The 19331-nt window shown below is 40.6% G+C and overlaps 1 protein-coding gene across 2 annotated transcripts in view; it reads left to right on the top strand.

The window, feature by feature from the left end:
* The first annotated feature begins 3649 nt into the window (after positions 1 to 3649).
* Positions 3650 to 19331, top strand: part of WDR43 (WD repeat domain 43) — a 50360-nt gene continuing 34678 nt past the window's right edge. Inside the window, exons 1-4 of one of the 2 annotated variants that reach the window (XM_082426146.1) lie at positions 3796 to 3919; positions 5544 to 5613; positions 10542 to 10679; positions 14665 to 14786. In XM_082426146.1, coding sequence (XP_082282272.1) covers positions 5608 to 5613; positions 10542 to 10679; positions 14665 to 14786 — 266 coding nt within the window. In that variant the 5' untranslated portion in view covers positions 3796 to 3919; positions 5544 to 5607. Of the gene's footprint in view, positions 3920 to 5543; positions 5614 to 10541; positions 10680 to 14664; positions 14787 to 19331 lie in introns of both variants that reach the window. The other variant, XM_082426145.1, reaches the window with a different exon arrangement.

Below are 19331 nucleotides of genomic sequence, written 5' to 3'. Positions count from 1 at the left end.
TTTCAGTTCCAGGGTTTAAGAAGAAAAAAGCAATGGAGAATAGTATACCCTCTCACTTTAAGGATATTTTGTTTTGGCCCATAGTCATATGGCCTACCATTGTTGCAAAGAAGGCTGGAGAATGCAGTCTTTATTCTGGAAAGACATATGCACAGATAAAGAAGAAGTGCTGTAAGGAACCCTGATGTTACAGAGTGGGACGTGAGGGAGATCCATGAGAAACGAATAAGAAGAGCAGCCAGAGAAGTAAGAGAAAGCAAGGAGGGTGCGACGTCACGGAAGACAAGCATGCTAATGACAAGTCAAGTAAGATGTAGACTTAGAATGGACACATATGGTAGCAATGTGGTGCTTGCTGGTGGCCTTGAGAAGAGTTTTGGCGTAGTGGTAGGTGGGGCTGAAAGTCCCATTGCAGGAGAGAAATTGAGAAAATTAGACTACTCTTTTTTCTTTTAGTTTTGTTTTAAAGGAAAGAAAAGATTGGGACAGTAATTGGGGGGGAAGAGGGGTCAAGGGAATTCTGTTTTTTTAAGAAGAGAAAAATAACAGTATGTTAATATGTTGATGAGAAGGATTAAGTTGAGAAGTAAAAACTGACACAGACTTTCTGGAATAATATCCTTGAATAATATCCTTGAGAAGGATTAAGTCGAGAAGTAAAAATTGACACTGATAGAGGAAAGACTTTTCGGAATAATATCCTTGAATGGGCAAGAGAAGCTGGGATCTAGAACTTATGTGGAAGGGTGGCCTTTGCTAAGATCACAGAAAGTTCATCCATAATACCAGGAGAGATGGAGCACAAGTGGGTAGATTCTGTGGTATTGGGAGCTTGTGAAAGTGCTCTTGTGATTGCTTCTATTTTCTCATGAAATAGTAAGCAAAATCATCCACTGAGAGTGAGGATGGAGGAGGAGGAGGTTTGGGGTAATAGGACAGTCTGTCCTAATGTCTAGGACAGTGGAAGAGTGAATGGATTAGGGAACAACTGTTTGATAATCTGTTAGCATTAACTTCCCATGTTAAGTTTGTGATCACGAATTCGAAGTAGATGAGTGTCCTGATAAAGTGGCTGTGGCTTTCTCTAATCATGTTCAGCTGCTTGTGGGTGGAGAGTTAGATTTTACCAGGCTTGTGTTTTGTTTTGTTTTTGTTTTTTGGCAGTGCTGCGTGGCTTGCAGGATCTTAGTTCCCTGACCAGGGGTCAAACCTGGGCCCCCTGCAGTGGAAGCTCGGAGTCCTAACCACTGGACCACCAGGGAATTCCCCAGGCTTGTGGTTTTACCAAGACTATTTTGTGGGCAAGAGGCAAGGGAGTTGAGGGTTGTAATGACAGAGTTTAGGATAAATTAAGAGGGAAGTGCAGCCATCGGGGAGTAGGGATGAGGGCTGGTGAAAAGACTGTAGGATCAAATGAATTGATGGTCCGGTAGGGTAGAAGGACTGGCTGGATGCTGAGAGCTAGAGGGAGTGAGCTGGAAAGATAGGAGTTGGTGGTTACAGAGTGGTTTGTAGAAATTAAGATTATGTAAAAGGTGCAGTTATTGTATGGCAAGGTCTGAGACATGACCATGGGAGTGAGTGGCTGGTGTAGCATAGAGATTATTGAAAGGGAGGAGGTCAAGGAATTGATATGCTTGGGTATCAGAGGGTCATCTATATAAACCCTACATACTCTCATTGGATCAGGTTGCCGTGCTCAGAGATGACTTGGGTTAGAAATCAAGCTCTTCCTCCATTGCCCGGCTCTATATGTCAATTTTCTTATCGGAAAGATGTAGATGTTGATAGTTTCTACATCCTAGGGCTGTTGTGAGGACTAAATGAATTAATACACAAAAAGCACCTAGAACAGTGCCTGACATATAGTAAGTGCAAAATAAGCTTTTATTTTTATTTGTATATTTATGACTAACAAATCCATAACTCTAGGTCAGACCTATCTTCACACAGACTCATGCATGTTTTAAAAAAAATTTGTTTATTTACTTTTGGCTTGTTGAGTCTTTGTTGAGATTCTGTGTTTGCGGCATGCAGGCTTAGTTACCCTGTGGCACATGGGATCTTAGTCCCCTGACCAGGGATCGAACCCACGTCCCCTGAGTTGAAAGGTGGATTCTTAACCACTGGACCATCAGGGAAGTCCCTCATGCATGTTCTTTTATAACAAAAATCCTAGAAATAGTTGTCTATACTTTTCTGCCCTTTCTCACCTCCCATTTTCCCCTCTACTCTCTAAAATGAGTTTTTTTCCCCTACCTCTCTACTAAAAATGCTTTTGAAAAGTCACCAATGATCTTGATCTTGCCAAGTTCACTGATTAATTCTCAGTCTTCATCTTAACAGTATTTGACATGGCTTTGATTATGTCTTGCTTCTGAAATCCTTATAAAAATTTTGGTTTTCCAGGGCATCTCATTCTCCTGGGCTTTCATCACTGTTATCCCTTCTTAATCTCCTTTGCTGGGTCCTCTTCCTATTCCTGATAGATTGGCACATTTTTGGGGCTAAGTTTTTTTTTCTCTATTTATGCTTACACCCAAGATGATCTAACCATACAGTTTCAAATAGCTGTATGCTAATGCATACAAAATTTATATCTGTGAACTACTCATATATCTTACTTCCTACTGAACAACTCTATTTGGATGTCTACTGAGCATCTCAAACTTAACTGTCCAAAACAGAAACAGTTGATTTCCACTCCACCCAGACCCGTTTCCCCAATTCAGCTAATGGTATCCCCATTCACTTATTCTCTCAGGCCTTAGAGTCATCCTTCACTCGTGTCTTTTACTCATCCTTCACAATCAATCCATTTAGCAAGTCCTGTTGGCTCCAACTTCAGATTAAATCTGGATTTGGACCACTTCTCACCACCTCTGCCACCGTCATTCGAGTCCAACCCACCATCCTCCTTCTCTCTTGTCTCTTTGCTTTCATTCTTGCCCCTCTACAGTCTCCATCCAGCATCCAGGAGGCCTTTTAAAATGTAGATCAGTTTATGTCTTTCCAAATAACATAAACTGAAAATTTTACCATGGCTTTCCCTACTTGTAAAAGACTCAAGAGTCTCCCATGGCCCAGAGGGTAGTGTTTTATGGCTTTCCTGCTGGTCAGTAAGCTGTGTGTGGGCTGAACAGTAGCTGGCATTTCTTGAATCAGAATGCATAGATTTGGTGAAATGTTACGGAGACTTTAAACTGTCTATTTGGTGCAGTAACATGGGATAAATCTTGACGAAAGAAGAGGGAATAGCCTCTCCCACCGTTACTTTAACACTGTTATGATTGAATAAATTGTTATGTGAACACATGATTACAGCCTGTAAGTGGATAAGGAAAAATGGAAGCAGTTGTCACAATCACGGAATTATAAGTGAACATTTCTTTCAAACACTTCGTTCAATCATGTTATTTAAATTAAAAAAAAGAAACCCCAAACCTTTTTCTTTCTTTCTTTCTTAAAGGAAGGAGTCTTGTCAAGCCCCTCCACACGTCCCCAGAACAGGTTAGTACTGAGCCCACCGGGCCACCGTCCACGGGTAGGCCGTCCAACGCTCGCTTGCGTCGCGAAGAGCCACTCCCTCTGCTCCCTGCACTCCCTCCGCCCCACTTCCTCCCTCCAGGCCCCGCCCCGTACCGGTGCGCCTGCGCACAGGCGAACACGTGGCTGCCGCGGAGCCAGAGCAGCAATGGCGGCGGGTGGTGGAGGTGTTGCGGAACCCTTTTCCCCCGCGGGGGTCCCTTGCGCCTTCTCCCCGCAAAGCCAGGCCTATTTCGCTTTAGCGTCTACCGACGGTCACCTGAGAGTGTGGGAGACAGCCAACAACCGGCTGCACCAGGAGTACGTGCCTTCCGCGCACCTCAGCGGTACCTGCACCTGCCTGGCCTGGGCGCCAGCGCGGCTGCAGGCCAAGGTAAAGCGAGCTGGATGGCGCGGGGCGGGTGGCCGCTCAGGATCAGCCTCAGCGCTTCGCGGCTCGGCGGCGCGCGGTCCAGCATCGCGCGTGGCCCTCCGAGGCCCGGGGCGAGGAGGCACCGAGCGCGGTGGAGGCGCGCTCTGGGCCCACGCCGTCAGCCCCGTGTGTGGCCTGTCCTGAGGGCAACGAGAGAGGGCGCGGCCGGATCCGACGGGCAGTGGACTGGAGCCCTCCTGGCCGGCTCCATGCGGTCTGGGCCCAGCCGTCGCGGAGGCCGCCATGTTCGCCGAGGCCCCGGGTACCCCAGGGGCGGCTTTCTGCTATCAGGCCTGGCTCTCCTGCTTGCGCTTTTCAGAGCTCTGGCTTTTGACAGAGCCCCACCTTGGGGCTGTATTGTTCTTCTCCGACCCCTACCCAGCTCATCAGCCTTGGGCTGGGCAGTTAGAATGAACAAGTCTATTTCCTTGCTTCCGGACACCCCCCTCCACCCCCCACCCTTGGGGGCCGGCTCACCACGTGTTCTCTTCCACGTCCAGGATGTGAGACTATTTGAAAGTGTTGACTTTTCCCAGGCTCGTTTCCATTCTAAGCTATCTGAACCTTCTTGCTTTTAAAATTTTAACATCTGCTCGGCTCCCCCTTTATACATCCCCTTTTCCCCAAGTCTGAAGTCTGCATTAGGATGTGGAGGTAAAGTGAAGTTGTAGTTTAACCTAACGAACGTGAGTCCAGGTGGAGTTTCTCTTACACGGGGCACTGCTGAGTTAGGGAAGGCTTTTCACTCTTAGGGACTCAATGAAAGATGTCATTCACTGTGGAGTCACTTGGCTACATCTGCACTAATTCACACGCACGTGGGAACTGCATTTATAAGGTAGCCAACCCGAATCAGTGCAGTGTGATTTGGAAGCATCAGGTATTGAGTTGTGTGGTATTTAGCTGACACTGTGTGTAAACCTTAAAAAGTTAGTGTTTAAACACATACACACACAAAAAAGGGAAAAAAAGTTAGTGTTTAGTATAGATCTTAACTCCACCTGACTATCCTAGGAAACTTTCCGCTAACTTTAGGTTGAAAGTAGGGATACATCTAACTTGTTATACTTTGGATGAGTATGTTGAGGTGTTTTTCAGATCTTAAGCTTGATTTTCATAGTTTCTAGATGAAGTGACTCCTGTTGATCACTAAAGAGACCTTATCAGGGCCCTTAAGTCAAGCACAAAACTAGGACTTTAGAAAAAATCAGTTGTCGTTAAGATGACAGCCCTCTGCGTATTTCTCCTTTTCAAATTTCTGTGTTTGTATTTTAACGGTCTTGTAAAGTGTTAATAATTCTAATGGTGAGAGGAAATGTGGAGCAGTGGTTAGATGCATGGACCCAAACTATACTTCCTAGCTTTGAACCCAAGCTTGGCTTCATCGTAGGAATTGTGCTTCTAAATGGGAATAATAGTACTCATAGAGTGGTTGTGAAGGTTAACATACTTAATGATGCATAAAGCATTTAGAGTAGTTCTTGGTATGTAAATGCTGCAAGTGTTAATTGTTGTTATTACCTCTTATTTGCATGGTTAGTCCTGCAAGGTAGATAAAGACTAACTTTTTGCTTTGTTCGTGAAGAAGAAACTGAGGCTTTGGAAAATTAAGCAACTTGCAAAAAACCAAAAATGGAACCAGCACTAGAATGCAGGTATTTAGAGCTTAACTCTCTATTATCTGGAACAAATCATTCATATTAGGCTGGCAGATATTTGTCACCCACTTGATTTTCTCTTGACTTACAATCATATTGTGTGTCTCAGGAGTAAAACTTTTGCCTGGTCTTAAATTTCCTGTTAAAAGTCAGTTTTGGATTATTTATAGCAGTCTGATACAATAGAAAAATATCTAGGTTTGGTTTCATATCCAGGACTCAAACTTGTTTTGTCACATTGAGCAAGTCACTTTACTTTTGGAGGCCTCCTTGAAAAAGAGTTGGGCTACATTAAAAAAAAAGTTCTTACAGGTTTCAGTATCCTTTTACTTGTATGCTCTCACTTTAGTCACCTGACTCTGTGAAATGCCCTATAATTGTTACATTTTTAAAAACTGAGAATCAGAACTAAGAAAGTTTAAATGACTTCACCAAAGCCTTATTAACCAATGAAGTAGCTGTGGCCACTAGAGTCAAAGTACTTTGACTCCTGGTCCAGTGCTCTTACTGTAACCTTAGATCTTGAGTCACAGAATTGAGAGTTGGGAGGATGTGATTTTTAAAGATAGTGGTTGCTACAAATCACTCTTCATTTTCTACCTTTGCTCCCAGGTCCCTGGGTTTTGATCCTTGCCACTTAAGTTTTAAGATGCTCTCTTAAGCCCTTATTTTACATGTAAATCAGTTTGTAGGAGTATTCTGCATCTGGTTCAGTAACTGGCAGTTTGCCACCCAAGGACAAAGTTTGGTGACATTACTCTTATAAGTGGAGAAAAATGAGTTGGTGCTGGGTTTCTTGGGTAACAGGAGCTAAAGCAGTGGTTCATAAATTTTTAGAAAAATTAGATTGCTCCTTGTTCTTGGTCACAAAATGATTATAATTCTTTGCATTTATGTCACAATAGTTATTAGAAGATTTTTGTATATATTATATAGCTGAGCATTTTATTTGGGTGATGGAGCCTGGGGGGAAGAGGACCTCAGATGATGAGAGAAGTGCAAGGAGCTGGATTGATGGACTATGCATGGATGCTGTTTTTAGAGTTCCTCAGGTTTATGTGTGTAAACTGGGGCTGAGATGTTAAATGATACGCTAGAGGCGCACAGTAAGTGGCTGAGCTACCCAGGAACTGACCCTGCTATTTCATTGCTTCTTTAAGATCCAAACGTTTCAATTTTTCCTTCTCTAACTGCTGTAGAGCCCTGAAGAAACAGACTGGCTACCACATTAAATGCATTTATGTTACTTTGCTGTCACTGCAGTTAAAATGACCCCATATAGCTTAGTGCTTATTAAAGGAAGCACATGGCATTTCAGGCATTGGACAGGGCAAGCACAGTAGCATTAAGGATGTTTCTAGGAAAAATGTGAGCATCCCCAGTCCTAACCCTTAGGGACGCAGCACAATCCAGTTGTGTTCCTGTATAATGCTCTGTCTTAAGGTCTCTCCAGTGTTTAAACTTCAAAAGGCTATGGTTTGCCTATTAAATCTTATTGGCAGAAATAGAAGTTCCTGTGTATTAGAATTTGTTTTTGATGTAAATACTGTATGTAATTACATGTAAAGTGCACACATTTTGTTCATTGTTACCCATGAAACTTAGACATTTGCTAGAGTAAGTGACAGTAAGATAGGCCAAGAAATGGCATAGGAGACTAATTGCAGAGTGAAACTTGAAACTTTGCCGTAATTTTCAGTGACTAGAGGTCAGTATTTTTCAAAAATAGGTTTTGAACCATTAGTTGATTGTGAAATAGATTTAGTGGGTTGTGACAGCATTACAAAGATGAAGTAGACAATATTAGAGTGTATTTTGCATGGTAAAGGATAAGTTTTTTGGTGAAACTTGTTTCAGCTATATACACATGTTTTTATGAGTGTGTATGTATTGGCTTTCCACGTAAACTCTTTTCTTACTCTGGGATCTTAGTCTAGAGTCAGGGCTTAATTGATCAAAATCAGATTTCTCATCACCTGGATGTGCTTTTTCTCTCTGTCTTCACTTCATTTGTACTATGCCTTGCTTTTATAAATCATGCACATTTAGACTCATTCAGCCTTCTGATTGCCTTCTAGATCAAATACTGCTTTCTTGAGACTGCTGTTGGCATTTATTGCTTAGCTCGGTCAGCCTTTCACATTGGAAAAGACTCTTTAGTCTAAGTAATAGACCAAATCCTTTTGGTCTTCATTCCTGGTACTTTCTGGAACTCAGATTTTTTTTTTTCTTTTTTTTCTTTTTTTTTGTCACACCACGAGGCTTGTGGGATCTTTGTTCCCTGACCAGGGATCGAACCTGGGCCCCTGCAGTGAAAGCGCCAGAGTCCTAACCACTTGACCTCCAGGGAATTCCCTGGAACTCAGATTTTCTGATCACAGATATATGAACTAAATTTTTAGCCTACCCTTTTCATTACTTTATATATTTACACATGTAATTAATGTGCACATGACATGAATCAAAGCAGTATGACTAAGACATTAAAGAAGAAATACAGACAATTCAGATATACTGTGTCTGTAATGCAGAGCAGAGCGTGACTTGTGTCATAAGAGAAAGAAGAGGTGTTTGTGGAGAGATCATATTTGAGGTGGACCTTGAAGCAAGGATCGATTTTTAACCAAATTGAAAATTGAGACGGATAGAAAAAGGCCCCTCCCAAAAGAGGGAAAAGCAAATGGGAAAGTGTATTCGTGATTAGGGAATGTAATGTAAGGATGGAATTGGAAATAAGACTGGAAAAGGTGGTTTGGAGGCAAATTGTGGATGCTTTTGAATGCCAAACAGTTTTTTTGATTTACTCTTCTCTGGGGAGTATTGAAATTTTTGATCACAGAAATAACAGGTTCTGATAGAAAATGCCAACAGAAGTCTGTCATAATCTGTAATCATCAGTACCACTAAACTCTTGGTTTCAGAAATATTTAGTAATGGGGTAATAGTTAAAATATTAGATTTCACTAAAATGCACACTGGTTATATAAACTTCTTATCTGGTTGATGTGTTCCTTTTTTGGACATGCACATCCTGCTGAATGGGAAGTTATTTTTAAAAAGATCATCCAACTCGGAGAAAACATACATGAGTCATTAGTTCTTTGAGGTTAATTAATTGGATTATTATTTAGGTTTAGACCAGTGATCCTCAAAATTGGGCATAGATTCTGTGATACTCCTACCACTAGCCTCTGCTTGCTTCTCCCAAAAATAGAGATTTTGCTGATAGGGAAATCAGGGCTTTGAATATGTTAACGTTTAATTTCTAAAATTTCTTTGTGCTTTTTAATGCAAATTCACATCTGCAGAAAAACATATACATATTTGGACCAGCCTATGTTTCATATGTTAGAAACCTCATTGTAGATAATTTTAATTTGATTTTGGGAAAACCAAGAATAGAAGAAATACTTTCTAGAATCTTTCAGAGGAGAGTTTTCTCATGAGGTAGTAGTAGGTTGGTATAATTTCCTCTGTTGACCTTGCCTGAAATTTGTGTCCATAACCTTATGCAGAAACCACATTTGCACTCTGGAATCATTCAGAGGCGGCTTTAGAAATTCATGTAACTGAAGGTGGGGCCTAGGACACTTCCTGACTAAGAAATGTTACTGAGGGGACCATCAGACATTTTTATACTTTGGTTATTAATTGTGACTTCTCTTTTGAGTTTATTAATGTAGATACATTTCTCAGGACTTGCAAAATGTTCATTATTTTTTCTGTATTTAAAGTTATCTTATTTTTTGTTAAATCTTTTTAACTTTTTGTTGACTTAGAGTGTCCAATGAATCAAGTTCTTCAAATGTAACATCTCTAGAGGATAACTAAGAGAAAAAAAATGGAAAATGCCTTATAAATCTGCTCCTTGATTTTCTTTATGCACTGGTAACATCGTAGTTTTCATTGGTGGTTTTCTGGGTTGGGCAGATTTTATGTATCCTGGGCTGCTTTTTTGTGCTGTGGAGCAAAGATCTTCCACTGTGGAGAAAATGTTCTCTTTTCTGTAATATTGGTCTCTTTTACACTAAAAGAATGGATTTCTCAGAACTTCTTTATGCTAAAACATAGGCTAGCAAGCTTTAATTTAAAAAAATTCTAAACATATGGAAGAAAAGTTCTAAAATTGTGAATTATTATTCAGCATTATAAACTCTAAAGTAGTACTCTAAAGTTGTGATCAATTGGTTGTCTTTCTGACGGATAGACAAGAGCTGTTAGTTTCATTTTTTGAATTAAAGAAGTCTTGGGCTGTTTGACACTATATTGAAACTTGTGCCTCTTAAGTCATTAGAATCACGAAGACAACATGGAACTTTCATACTGACCCTTAAAGAGTCACTGGAGCAACCTCTCTAGTGTGTGCTTTGCACTGCTGTACGAGTTACAACCATTTTTTGACTCTTAAATGAAGTAATTGTATGTTTATAAATATAAAAACATTAGAGTCCCTTTTCTTGAAAATGAAGCCAGAATGCAAGGAAAGATTTTGGGGGAGGGGGGAAGGGGAAAAGCCTTGGCTGCTTGTGTATGGATCTGTGATCTCTTTGCGTCGGAGTGGAGGCTTCATTTGGACCTGTTGGGAATGGTTGGTTTCTGAGAAGTGGAAGCAGCATTGAGGCTGTTTGGACCTGTTAAGAGTAGAATACTACCAAGAGCATACTCTGTTATCCTATTTGCCGTCTTTTCAGAGAGATAGGAGATGGGGACAGAGTATTATGAGTTCTTCCCATTGGAGTGATTATTTTCTAAGTAGTGAGAAAGAAATCATCTGAGAGCAAATCACATCTCCACTTTAAAAAAAAAAAATTTCTTAGAAGCAGTCACATTCATTTGTGGGCTAGTGGGCATTTGCATTTATGCATTAATGATGTCTCAGTGTTTGAAATAATAAAATAAAAAACTGTTTTTTCTTTTTTTTCCAGGAAGGTCCACAGAGGAAAAAAAGGAAATCAGAAGCTATAGGGACAAGTAACCAGGTTGATTTGTTGGCTCTTGGTACAGCAGTTGGTAGTATTTTATTATACAGTACAGTAAAAGGAGAATTACACAGTAAATTGATAGTAAGTATGTGTGTGTGTATTTTATGTAAAAGAGAGATGACAGGAAACTGATTATTAGAGATTTATTAAAAACAAAGCAGCTCAGGATATGCTTTGGATCTGCAGTATGGGGGCATTTTTCTGCCCCTTCCATATTTAAAATTTTGAATGGTAATATTTGTTAAAGCTGTGATAGGTAACTTAGTCATTATTATAGGTCAGGATATGAAGAGTGTGAAGAACTATTGACTAGGCTTAAAATAAGAAAGGGTAGAAAGAATTCTGAGTATCACAGACAGCAGCTGCAGAAGGAGCGCACCACCTCCAGGGCTAGGGAACGAGGGAGGTGGTGGAATTGTTGCTGAAACTCAGACCTTTGAGAAGCAGGTATTGCTCTCTGTGCTGATGTCTCTTGAAGGAGAGTGGCCCCATAGACCTGCGGTCCAGACCTCTGAGGAGGGGGTTTTAGCTGACTGCTGGTGTCTCTGAAGGCAGCTCATGAGACTGGTGAACCATCAGGCAGCTGATGGTTCTCCAAGTGTTGAAAAAGCTGCATATTGGGTTCAGCTGCTGCCGAAAGGATTGCGCCTGCTGGGGTGAAGAAATGTTGGGGTGATGCAAACTGGGAGACAGGAAGAACACCTCATTGTTCCTCCTCCAGCCTTGTCTCCCTCCTGCACCCTTACTGGGGGAGCCTACTAACGACCCGGCTGGCAGAGCAGAAATGGGGTTTGCAGAGCCCCAGCGTCCAGAGCAGAGAAGTGAGGGCTTGGCGCTGCAAGACAGTGACTTAACTGGCATAATTTGTTTCAGACAGTGTCTACTACAGTATGTTTTTGGTGTTCACTTAACTCCTGTCTGTATATAGGAATGCTTTCTGTACATATGAATAAAAGAATGTTTTCTCTTTTAAGTAACATCTATCCATAGACAATTTGGAACTACCTGAAGTTGAAAAGGGAAAACAATTGTACCTAAGTTTATCACCAAGACATCCTCTTTTGATAGATTGCATATTTCTTTGCTTTATGCATATGTTTAAAAAATACAGTTGGGTTCTGTCTGTTCATTTATTTTGTATTCTGATATTTTCCATTAAATTACAACATGAGTAATTTTCATATTTGTCGAGAACTAGTTACAAACATTTTCAGTGACTGCATAAAATCCTGTAAATGGGGTAGTCCATTGGTGGTTTAACTGTTACTGACCATTTAGGTAGTTTCCGATTTTTTTGTTACAAAACTCTTTTCTTCTTACACGGGTTCCCAGAATTACTAACCTGTAATTAATGAGTCAAAGGTGTGAGTGTTAAGCCTTTTTATACATAGTATAAAAATTTTCTGAAAACTTTTCTAATTTGTACTTGTATCAGCAGTGGAAGGACGGTACATGTATTTCAGTAGTGTTTTTGCCATCGTTGATTATTCCATTAAAACAGCAGTAAGACTAACACAAAAAACCCAGCTAATTTGATAGGTGAAAATTTTTATCTGATTTTAAATCTGCATTTAAAAATATATCACTTGCTGGGACTTACCTGGTGGTGCAGTGGTTAAGAATCCACCTGCCAATGCAGGGGACACGGCTTCGAGCCCTGGTCCGGGAAGATCCCACATGCCACGGAGCAACTAAGCCTTTGCACCACAACTACTGAGCCTGCGCTCTGGAGCCCGTGAGCCACAACTGCTGACCCCGCATGCCACAACTACTGAAGCCCACGTGCCTAGACCCCGTGCTCTGCAACAAGAGAAGCCACCGCAATGAGAAGCCCGCGCACGGCAACGAAGAGTAGCCCCTGCTCGCCGCAACTAGAGAAAGCCCATGCGCAGCAATGAAGACCTAACGCAGCCAAAAATAAATAAATTTATTAAAAAAATAAAAATAAAAATATATCACTTGTTTTTATATTAAAGATTATAAAAATAATATACAACTGAAAAAAATTTAAAGCATTCAGAGGTATATGTAAAGGAAATCTCCCTTTATTCCTCCTTCCTCCAAGTTGAGTGTGGTCCTCATGTGGGCTTTTACCCCATCTAGTTTGGGTCCCATCCTTTGGTCAGTTTTCTGTGGTCAGTAGGTACCTAGTATCTGGTGCACTGTGATAGCTGCTTTACTCAGTTACTGTGGCTGCAGACATGATGCTGATGGAGCCTAGAACTCCTTTTTAGATCAGTTTGATACCTCCCAGGATTATATATAAATCTTTAACAGGGAATGAGTTTATTAGAAAGGAACCAAGAGGGTCAGGGCAAGGAGTGTTGGGATGATGTGGTGAGGCAGAAAGGGCCCAGGCTTTGGAACTAGTCTATCCTGAGGTTGAATCCTAGTTATATGATCAAGGATAAGTAATTTAACTTCTCATCTCTTCAGTATTACATAACCTACGTTGCATGACTTTGAGATTTAGACGTAATTATATATTGAAAGTGCCTCGTGTAGTGCCTGGCATGTAATTGGTATTGAGTAAATGTTTGTTGAATGAGTAACTAATGAATGAGCGGACACTTGCTAGATTGCTTTCCAAAAAGGTACGCTAGCCCCTAGCAACGTATGATAGTGCCCTGTAATCTTACCAGGGTGGATATTATAATGCTAAACAAATTGGCAGATGAACAGACTGAAAATGTTACTTTGTTTTGCTTTGTATCTCTTGAATTACTAACTTCTAAAAATTTTCTTACTGAATTCTTTCTATGGAATTTATCTGTTCATATCCTTTGTTCAGTTCTTTGTGTGTGTGGCTATAATGTAGGACTTAGTTCTTTGAGTAGATAGCTGCTAGGAAGGAAGGGAAGTAACTGAACTTAGCCTTTAAAAATATTTTTCTTTTGGATTTCCCTGGTGGCGCAGTGGTTAAGAATCCACCTGCCAATGCAGGGGACACGGGTTCGAGCGCTAGTCTGGGCAGATCCCACATGCCACGGAGCAGCTAAGCCCGTGTGCCACAACTACTGAACCTGTGTTCTAGAGCCTGTGAGCCACAACTACTGAGCCGTGCACCACAACTACTGAAAGCCCATGCTCCTAGATCCCATGCTCCGCAACAAGAGAAGCTGCCACAATAAGAAGCCTGTGCACCGCAACGGAGAGTAGACTGCACTCACCGCAACTAGAGAAAGCCCGTGTACAGCAACAAAGACCCAACGCAGCCAAAAAATACATAAATTTATTAGAAAATATACATTTTTGTTTTGAGGTGGGAGCAATCTGTATGATAGAAGTAGTGATTTTGAGTTTTATGCTTAGATATGTACACAGTGGTGACTCGTATGTATATTTAATGTGAATTCAGATGGAAAGAATGAAAACAATAATTGCTCACAGTGTAGGTGATTTAGCACCTTAATTCTGCTGAATGAACTTGTCCTGGAATGTGTGTGAGACGGGAGACTTGAATTTGCTCTTTCCCAGTTGATGTCTCCATTCCTGTGTGCCTCTGAGTGAGCGAGCATCTTGCTATGCTGAGTACATTTAAAGTTTCATTCATATGGTATGAGCTACAACACAAGGAAACATTTAGTGTTTCCCTGAAGGAACATTGATTTTTAAAGTTGAGAGATAGTTTTGGTACAAAGGGATTTTCAAGGATAGTTTTAACTAGACATGATTTTAAACCCTTTAAGATTTGACTTTATTAGTTCACTCAAGTGTCCCAAACTTTTTGCCACTGTACATGAAGCATTTTATCATGCTTAGTGCTGGCATTCCTGTCAAAAGCAGGTGGCATTTAGGACTAGTGTCCTTTGACTTATGATGTAGAAGTATGTTTTTCCAGCAGCAGCAGAAGGGAAAGTTAACATTTGTTAAAGTTATAGAAGATTTATCTCATTTTTGATGTTGGAAATGGATAGATGCATTTTAGTTAGGTTAATGGATAGGCTTTTTTAGTTAGGTTAAGGCCTAGCATTTTAGTTAAGTGTTTAGTAATGATTCTAGGGTGCATATTGTCATATCAGATGAGCTTTATTTTTTTTCTTTGAATTTTTTTTTAAATCTGCAGAGTGGTGGACATGACAACAAAGTCAATTGCATACAGTGGCATCAAGACAATGGCTGTTTATATAGTTGTTCAGATGATAAACATATTGTGGAATGGAACACACAGACGTGCAAAGTAAAGTGGTGAGTAACATTGATGGTTCTGGGGTAACTTGGTTACTGTTTGGGAATACACTAGAGTTTGACAAATCAAGACTATATTCTTGATATAAGTAAAGTTTGATATTGGACACTGGGGAATGTAGACACTAGTAAGGTTATAGACTGTTCTCAAGGAACATTTAATCAGATTGGACATGGAAGATTTTAATACATAAAAGTTAAATAATGGTACAAAAGTAAAATAACTGCACAAGAGATGCCATAAGGTAGCAAGTAATTACTGGTCAAATGAGTAGGGTAGTGTTGGGAAGGCCTGGTGGAAGAGAAGGGATTTCAACTGGGTCTTCTAGGAGAGGTAAGATTTGGAAAGAAGAGGGTGGGAGAATCCTTTTGAGGGTGGGGAAAGGAAGGTGGGGTGGGGATGTGGCAGGAACAAAGGCTAAGAGAAAGGGAAGTTAAAGATTTACTTGGAACCCAGTAGAGGAATTCAGAGGAGGCCCGTATTAGGGAATAATGGCTGGTGGAGGATATGAGCCAGAGTATCTTATAAGAGAGTCTGGCCTCAAGTGTCATGGATAAAAATCTCAGACAGCTCTTCTAGTTCAAGCACCTAATCCTGTGATTGACTGCATAGTAGATGCTCAGTGAATGTGGACAGTTGAATGTGGTTGAACTTACGTGGATGAGGACCCTAAGGAGGATAATGATGCCCGTGGTCTTGCAGCTAATAAGTGGCAGGGGAGTTCTAATCTTGCTGTCTTGAATTCTGGCACAGTGTTTTCCTACTGTAGTCAAACTTCTTCTGTGGAATTTTAGATTCTGTTTGGTAAGCATGAGACACTGAAGGTCAATGTCTTGGGAACAGAGTAACCAAAATAATGCTTTAGGAAGAAAATGTGCTAGCACTGTGTAAAATAGATGGGAAAGAGCTAGTTCCCAGGCAGAGAAGCTAGATCCCGGGTGGTGGTTGTAATAGTCTGGGCGTAGGATGGTAAGAGTGGGAAGGAAGAATGGATAAAGGTACCAACCAAGAAGAATCTTGGGTAGGATTGGGGGAGGGGGTGCTATTGAGTGAAGAAAGGAGTTAAATAAAATGTAACTAAGTTTTCAGCTTTCTGAACTTACTAGGTGTCTAGTGGTGCAGTTAATAGAAACTCAGAAGAGGGAAGTGGTTTTAGAGTTTTTAAGCAAATTGAATTTGAAATAACACATGAAAGGCAAGTCCCAGCAGAAGGGGTGCTGATAGAGGCTTAGAATTTTAAGGAGGGTTTGGGGCTGGAGGTGCAGAGAATAATCATTTGCCTAGAGGTTCAGTAAGTGCATTCCATTTACCTGTGGTGGTAGTTCCCATACTCATAGTTGTCAAGAGACGCCTGTGGAGCTTCTCATCCACTAGGTCAGGGGTGGGGCCCATGCAGCTGTACTTTTAAATGCTGTCTGGATGAGAGTTCACCAAGCCACTTCCTTCACATAGGGACTAATGTTCAAGGCACCGTTCAACATGTTATGCACAGTATTGTATTTGTAACACTGCGAGGTGGTCTCCATCCCTGTTTTATAGTTAAGAAATAGGTAGAATCACAGCCTGAGCTTTCATCCAAACTGTGCTGTCTCATACAATATTTTGTTTCCAGTTTCATTCTTGGCATTCTTATGCTATAGTTAACTGATTTTATTTTCCATTTTAGGTATTATCTGTTGATTTCCTACTATGGAAGATGAGGATTTAGCTCTTAGCCTCTACCTTTTTCTGTCCCCATTTTCCCGATATTTTAATGTCACACTTTGATTAAGCAGTATTCATTGTTCACATTATGCCTACTTAAATATTGTTATAGATGAGACTTGGACTGTACTGTTTATATTAACTTTTGGCACAAAATTTTGCTTTTCTTGGGGTTTATAATTGCTTTATTGTTCATTTGCTTAGTTTTGTATATACCCGTCATTAGTTCAGTCTCATTCCTGCAGTAGTGTAAATCTCATTTATTTTCAGACACATCAGTTAATCAATCAGTTATTTAATCTTTGGAGGCTTCCCTCCAGTTTCATTTATTTTTTGGAGGACTTCTCTGCCTTCTTTCAGTGATTATCCTGAGATTTCCTTTCATCATCTTGAAAATTCTCCTGTCAGATGGAGCCTCTGTTTCCTGGATACCATTTTTCTCTTTGTTGGTTTATTCCTTCTTTTTGGTGACACAAATTGGTAGCTTCCTGGAAGACAAACAAAATCTCAATAAATTTACCATCCATGTCTTCCAGTGTCTTTATTCTATCCTCACAGTTGATTGATAATTTGAAGATACAGACTTTTGGGTTGGAAATAATTCCCCTCAGGATTTTTTTTTTTAATTTATTTATTTAATTATTTATTTTTGGCTGCGTTGGGTCTTTGTTGCCGTGCGCGGGCTTTCTCTAGTTGCGGTGAGCAGGGGGTTACTCTTCGTTGCGGTGCGCAGGCTTCTCATTGCAGTGGCTTCTCTTGTTGCGGAGCACGGGCTCTAGGCGCTTGGGCTTCAGTAGTTGTGGCTCGCGGGCTCTAGAGCGCAGGCTCAGTAGTTGTGGTGCGTGGGCTTAGTTGCTCCTCTGCATGTGGGATCTTCCCAGACCAGGGCTCGAACCTGTGTCCCCTGCATCGGCAGGTGGATTCTTAACCACTGCGCCACCAGGGAAGCCCTCCCCTCAGGATTTTGAAGCATTGGTTTGTTGGTTTTTTGGCTTTCATTGTTAATTATTTTTATATTTTAAAATATCCTGTGTTTTTTTTTCTTTAGTCAGTGAATTATGTTGACACTTGAGGGACCATTTAGCCTGGGAATTCATGTTCTGCATTCTTCTCATACTGTGTATTTGATAATTTCATTCCTTCTCTTTTCTTTGATCTTTCTCTTATACTACATACTGTTATTTAGGTGTTATATCTCCTGGACTAATCCTTTAGGTTTCTTACCTTATTTCATTTTCTCTTTTGTCTTTTTCTTCTGTTACCTGGGAAGTTGCTTCAATTTCACCTTCTAAGTCTTGTATTGAATTTTTAAGTTTCTCTAATTAAATTTTTAACTTCTGGGAGCTGTTTTTCGTTCTTTGAGTATCTCTTTTTTGTTGCGTCATGTTTCTGTCATGCGTATAATATTTTCTAACTCTGAAGATATTATAGGATTTAAACTTTTTTACTTTTTATCATCTCCCTCTTGAGAATGTTTTGATTTTTGTTTGATTTTGGTTTCTTTCATGTTAAAGGCATTCTTCAAGTGACTGGAGATCCTTGGCTGCCTGTTTTTCAAAAATGAAACATTAAAAAGCTGATTGGAAAGCCATTGTGGGTGTGTGGCTCAGTTGCTGGGCTTCATTTGTAGAGTGATTGGGAGACCTTCAGTATCAGGATATGTAGGTTATTCCTCTGGAACCTGTCACATTTCCCAGAGAGGAATCTTCTGATCTAGTGCTTTTCAAGCTTTAATGTGCACATATGTTATATGTGTTTACAGATCTGATTTAGTAGGTCTAGGTTGGGGCTTGGGAATTCTAACAAGTTCCCAGGTTCTGCTGATGGAGGAGGGTTACACAAGTAACAGGGGACAGGGGTGTGGTGGTGTTGGCTCTGTGCTGGCCTTTTCAGTGGTCATTGGTGAAGTAGATTCAGGAAGCTTGTCAGGATGGTGATCATGTCTTGTGTCAATTCAGTGAGTAGATGTTGAATAAGGAATACAGGTGAGTGTTGAAGCTCTGGGAATTGGTGAGAAATTGTCAAGAATGTTAGGAACCAGTGAGGGTAAAGGAAAAGTTCTCATACATTATTGTTGCATTTCCTTGATTATTGGTGAGGTTGGGTGTTTCCATCTTTATTGACAAGTTGTATTTCTTCTGTGAATTGCTTGTTTATATATCCTTTGTCTATTTTTATTTTGAGTTTTTTTTAAACTCGAGTTCTTTCTTGAATATAAAGAGCTATTTATGTATTCTGAGTATTAATGCTTTGCCTATATATTTTTTTCTTTTTTTTTAATAGATCTTTATTGGAGTATAATTACTTCACAATACTGTGTTAGTTTCTGTTGCACAACAAAGCGAATCAGCCATATACATACACATGTCCCCACATCCCCTCCCTCTTGAGCCTCCCTCCCGTCCTCCCCATCCCACCCCTCTAGGTCATCGCAAAGCATCGAGCCGATCTCCCTGTGCTATGCTGCTGCTTCCCACCAGCCAACTATTTTACATTCGGTAGTGTATGTATGTTGATGCTACTCTCACTTCGCCCCAGCTTCACCCTCCTACCCCATGTCCTCAAGTCCATTTTCTATGTCTGTCTCTTTATTCCTTCCCTGCAACTAGGTTCATCAGTACAACTTTTTTTTAGATTCCATATATATGTGTTAGCATACGGTACTTGTTTTTTTCTTTCTGACTTACTTCACTCTGTACTAGGAGACTCTAGGTCCATCCACCTCACTACAGATAACTCAATTTGGTTTCTTTTTATGTCTCTTTACCCATTCATCTGTCGATGGACATTTAGGTTGGTTACATGTCCTGGCTATAGTAAATAGTGCTGCAGTGAACATT

The sequence above is a fragment of the Balaenoptera physalus genome (assembly GCF_965194825.1).
Source record: "Balaenoptera physalus genome assembly, chromosome: 15".
In the NCBI taxonomy this organism is placed as follows: Eukaryota; Metazoa; Chordata; class Mammalia; order Artiodactyla; family Balaenopteridae; genus Balaenoptera; species Balaenoptera physalus.
The sequence above is the reverse complement of the archived record's forward strand: the minus strand, read 5'-3'. Positions and strand labels throughout refer to the sequence as shown.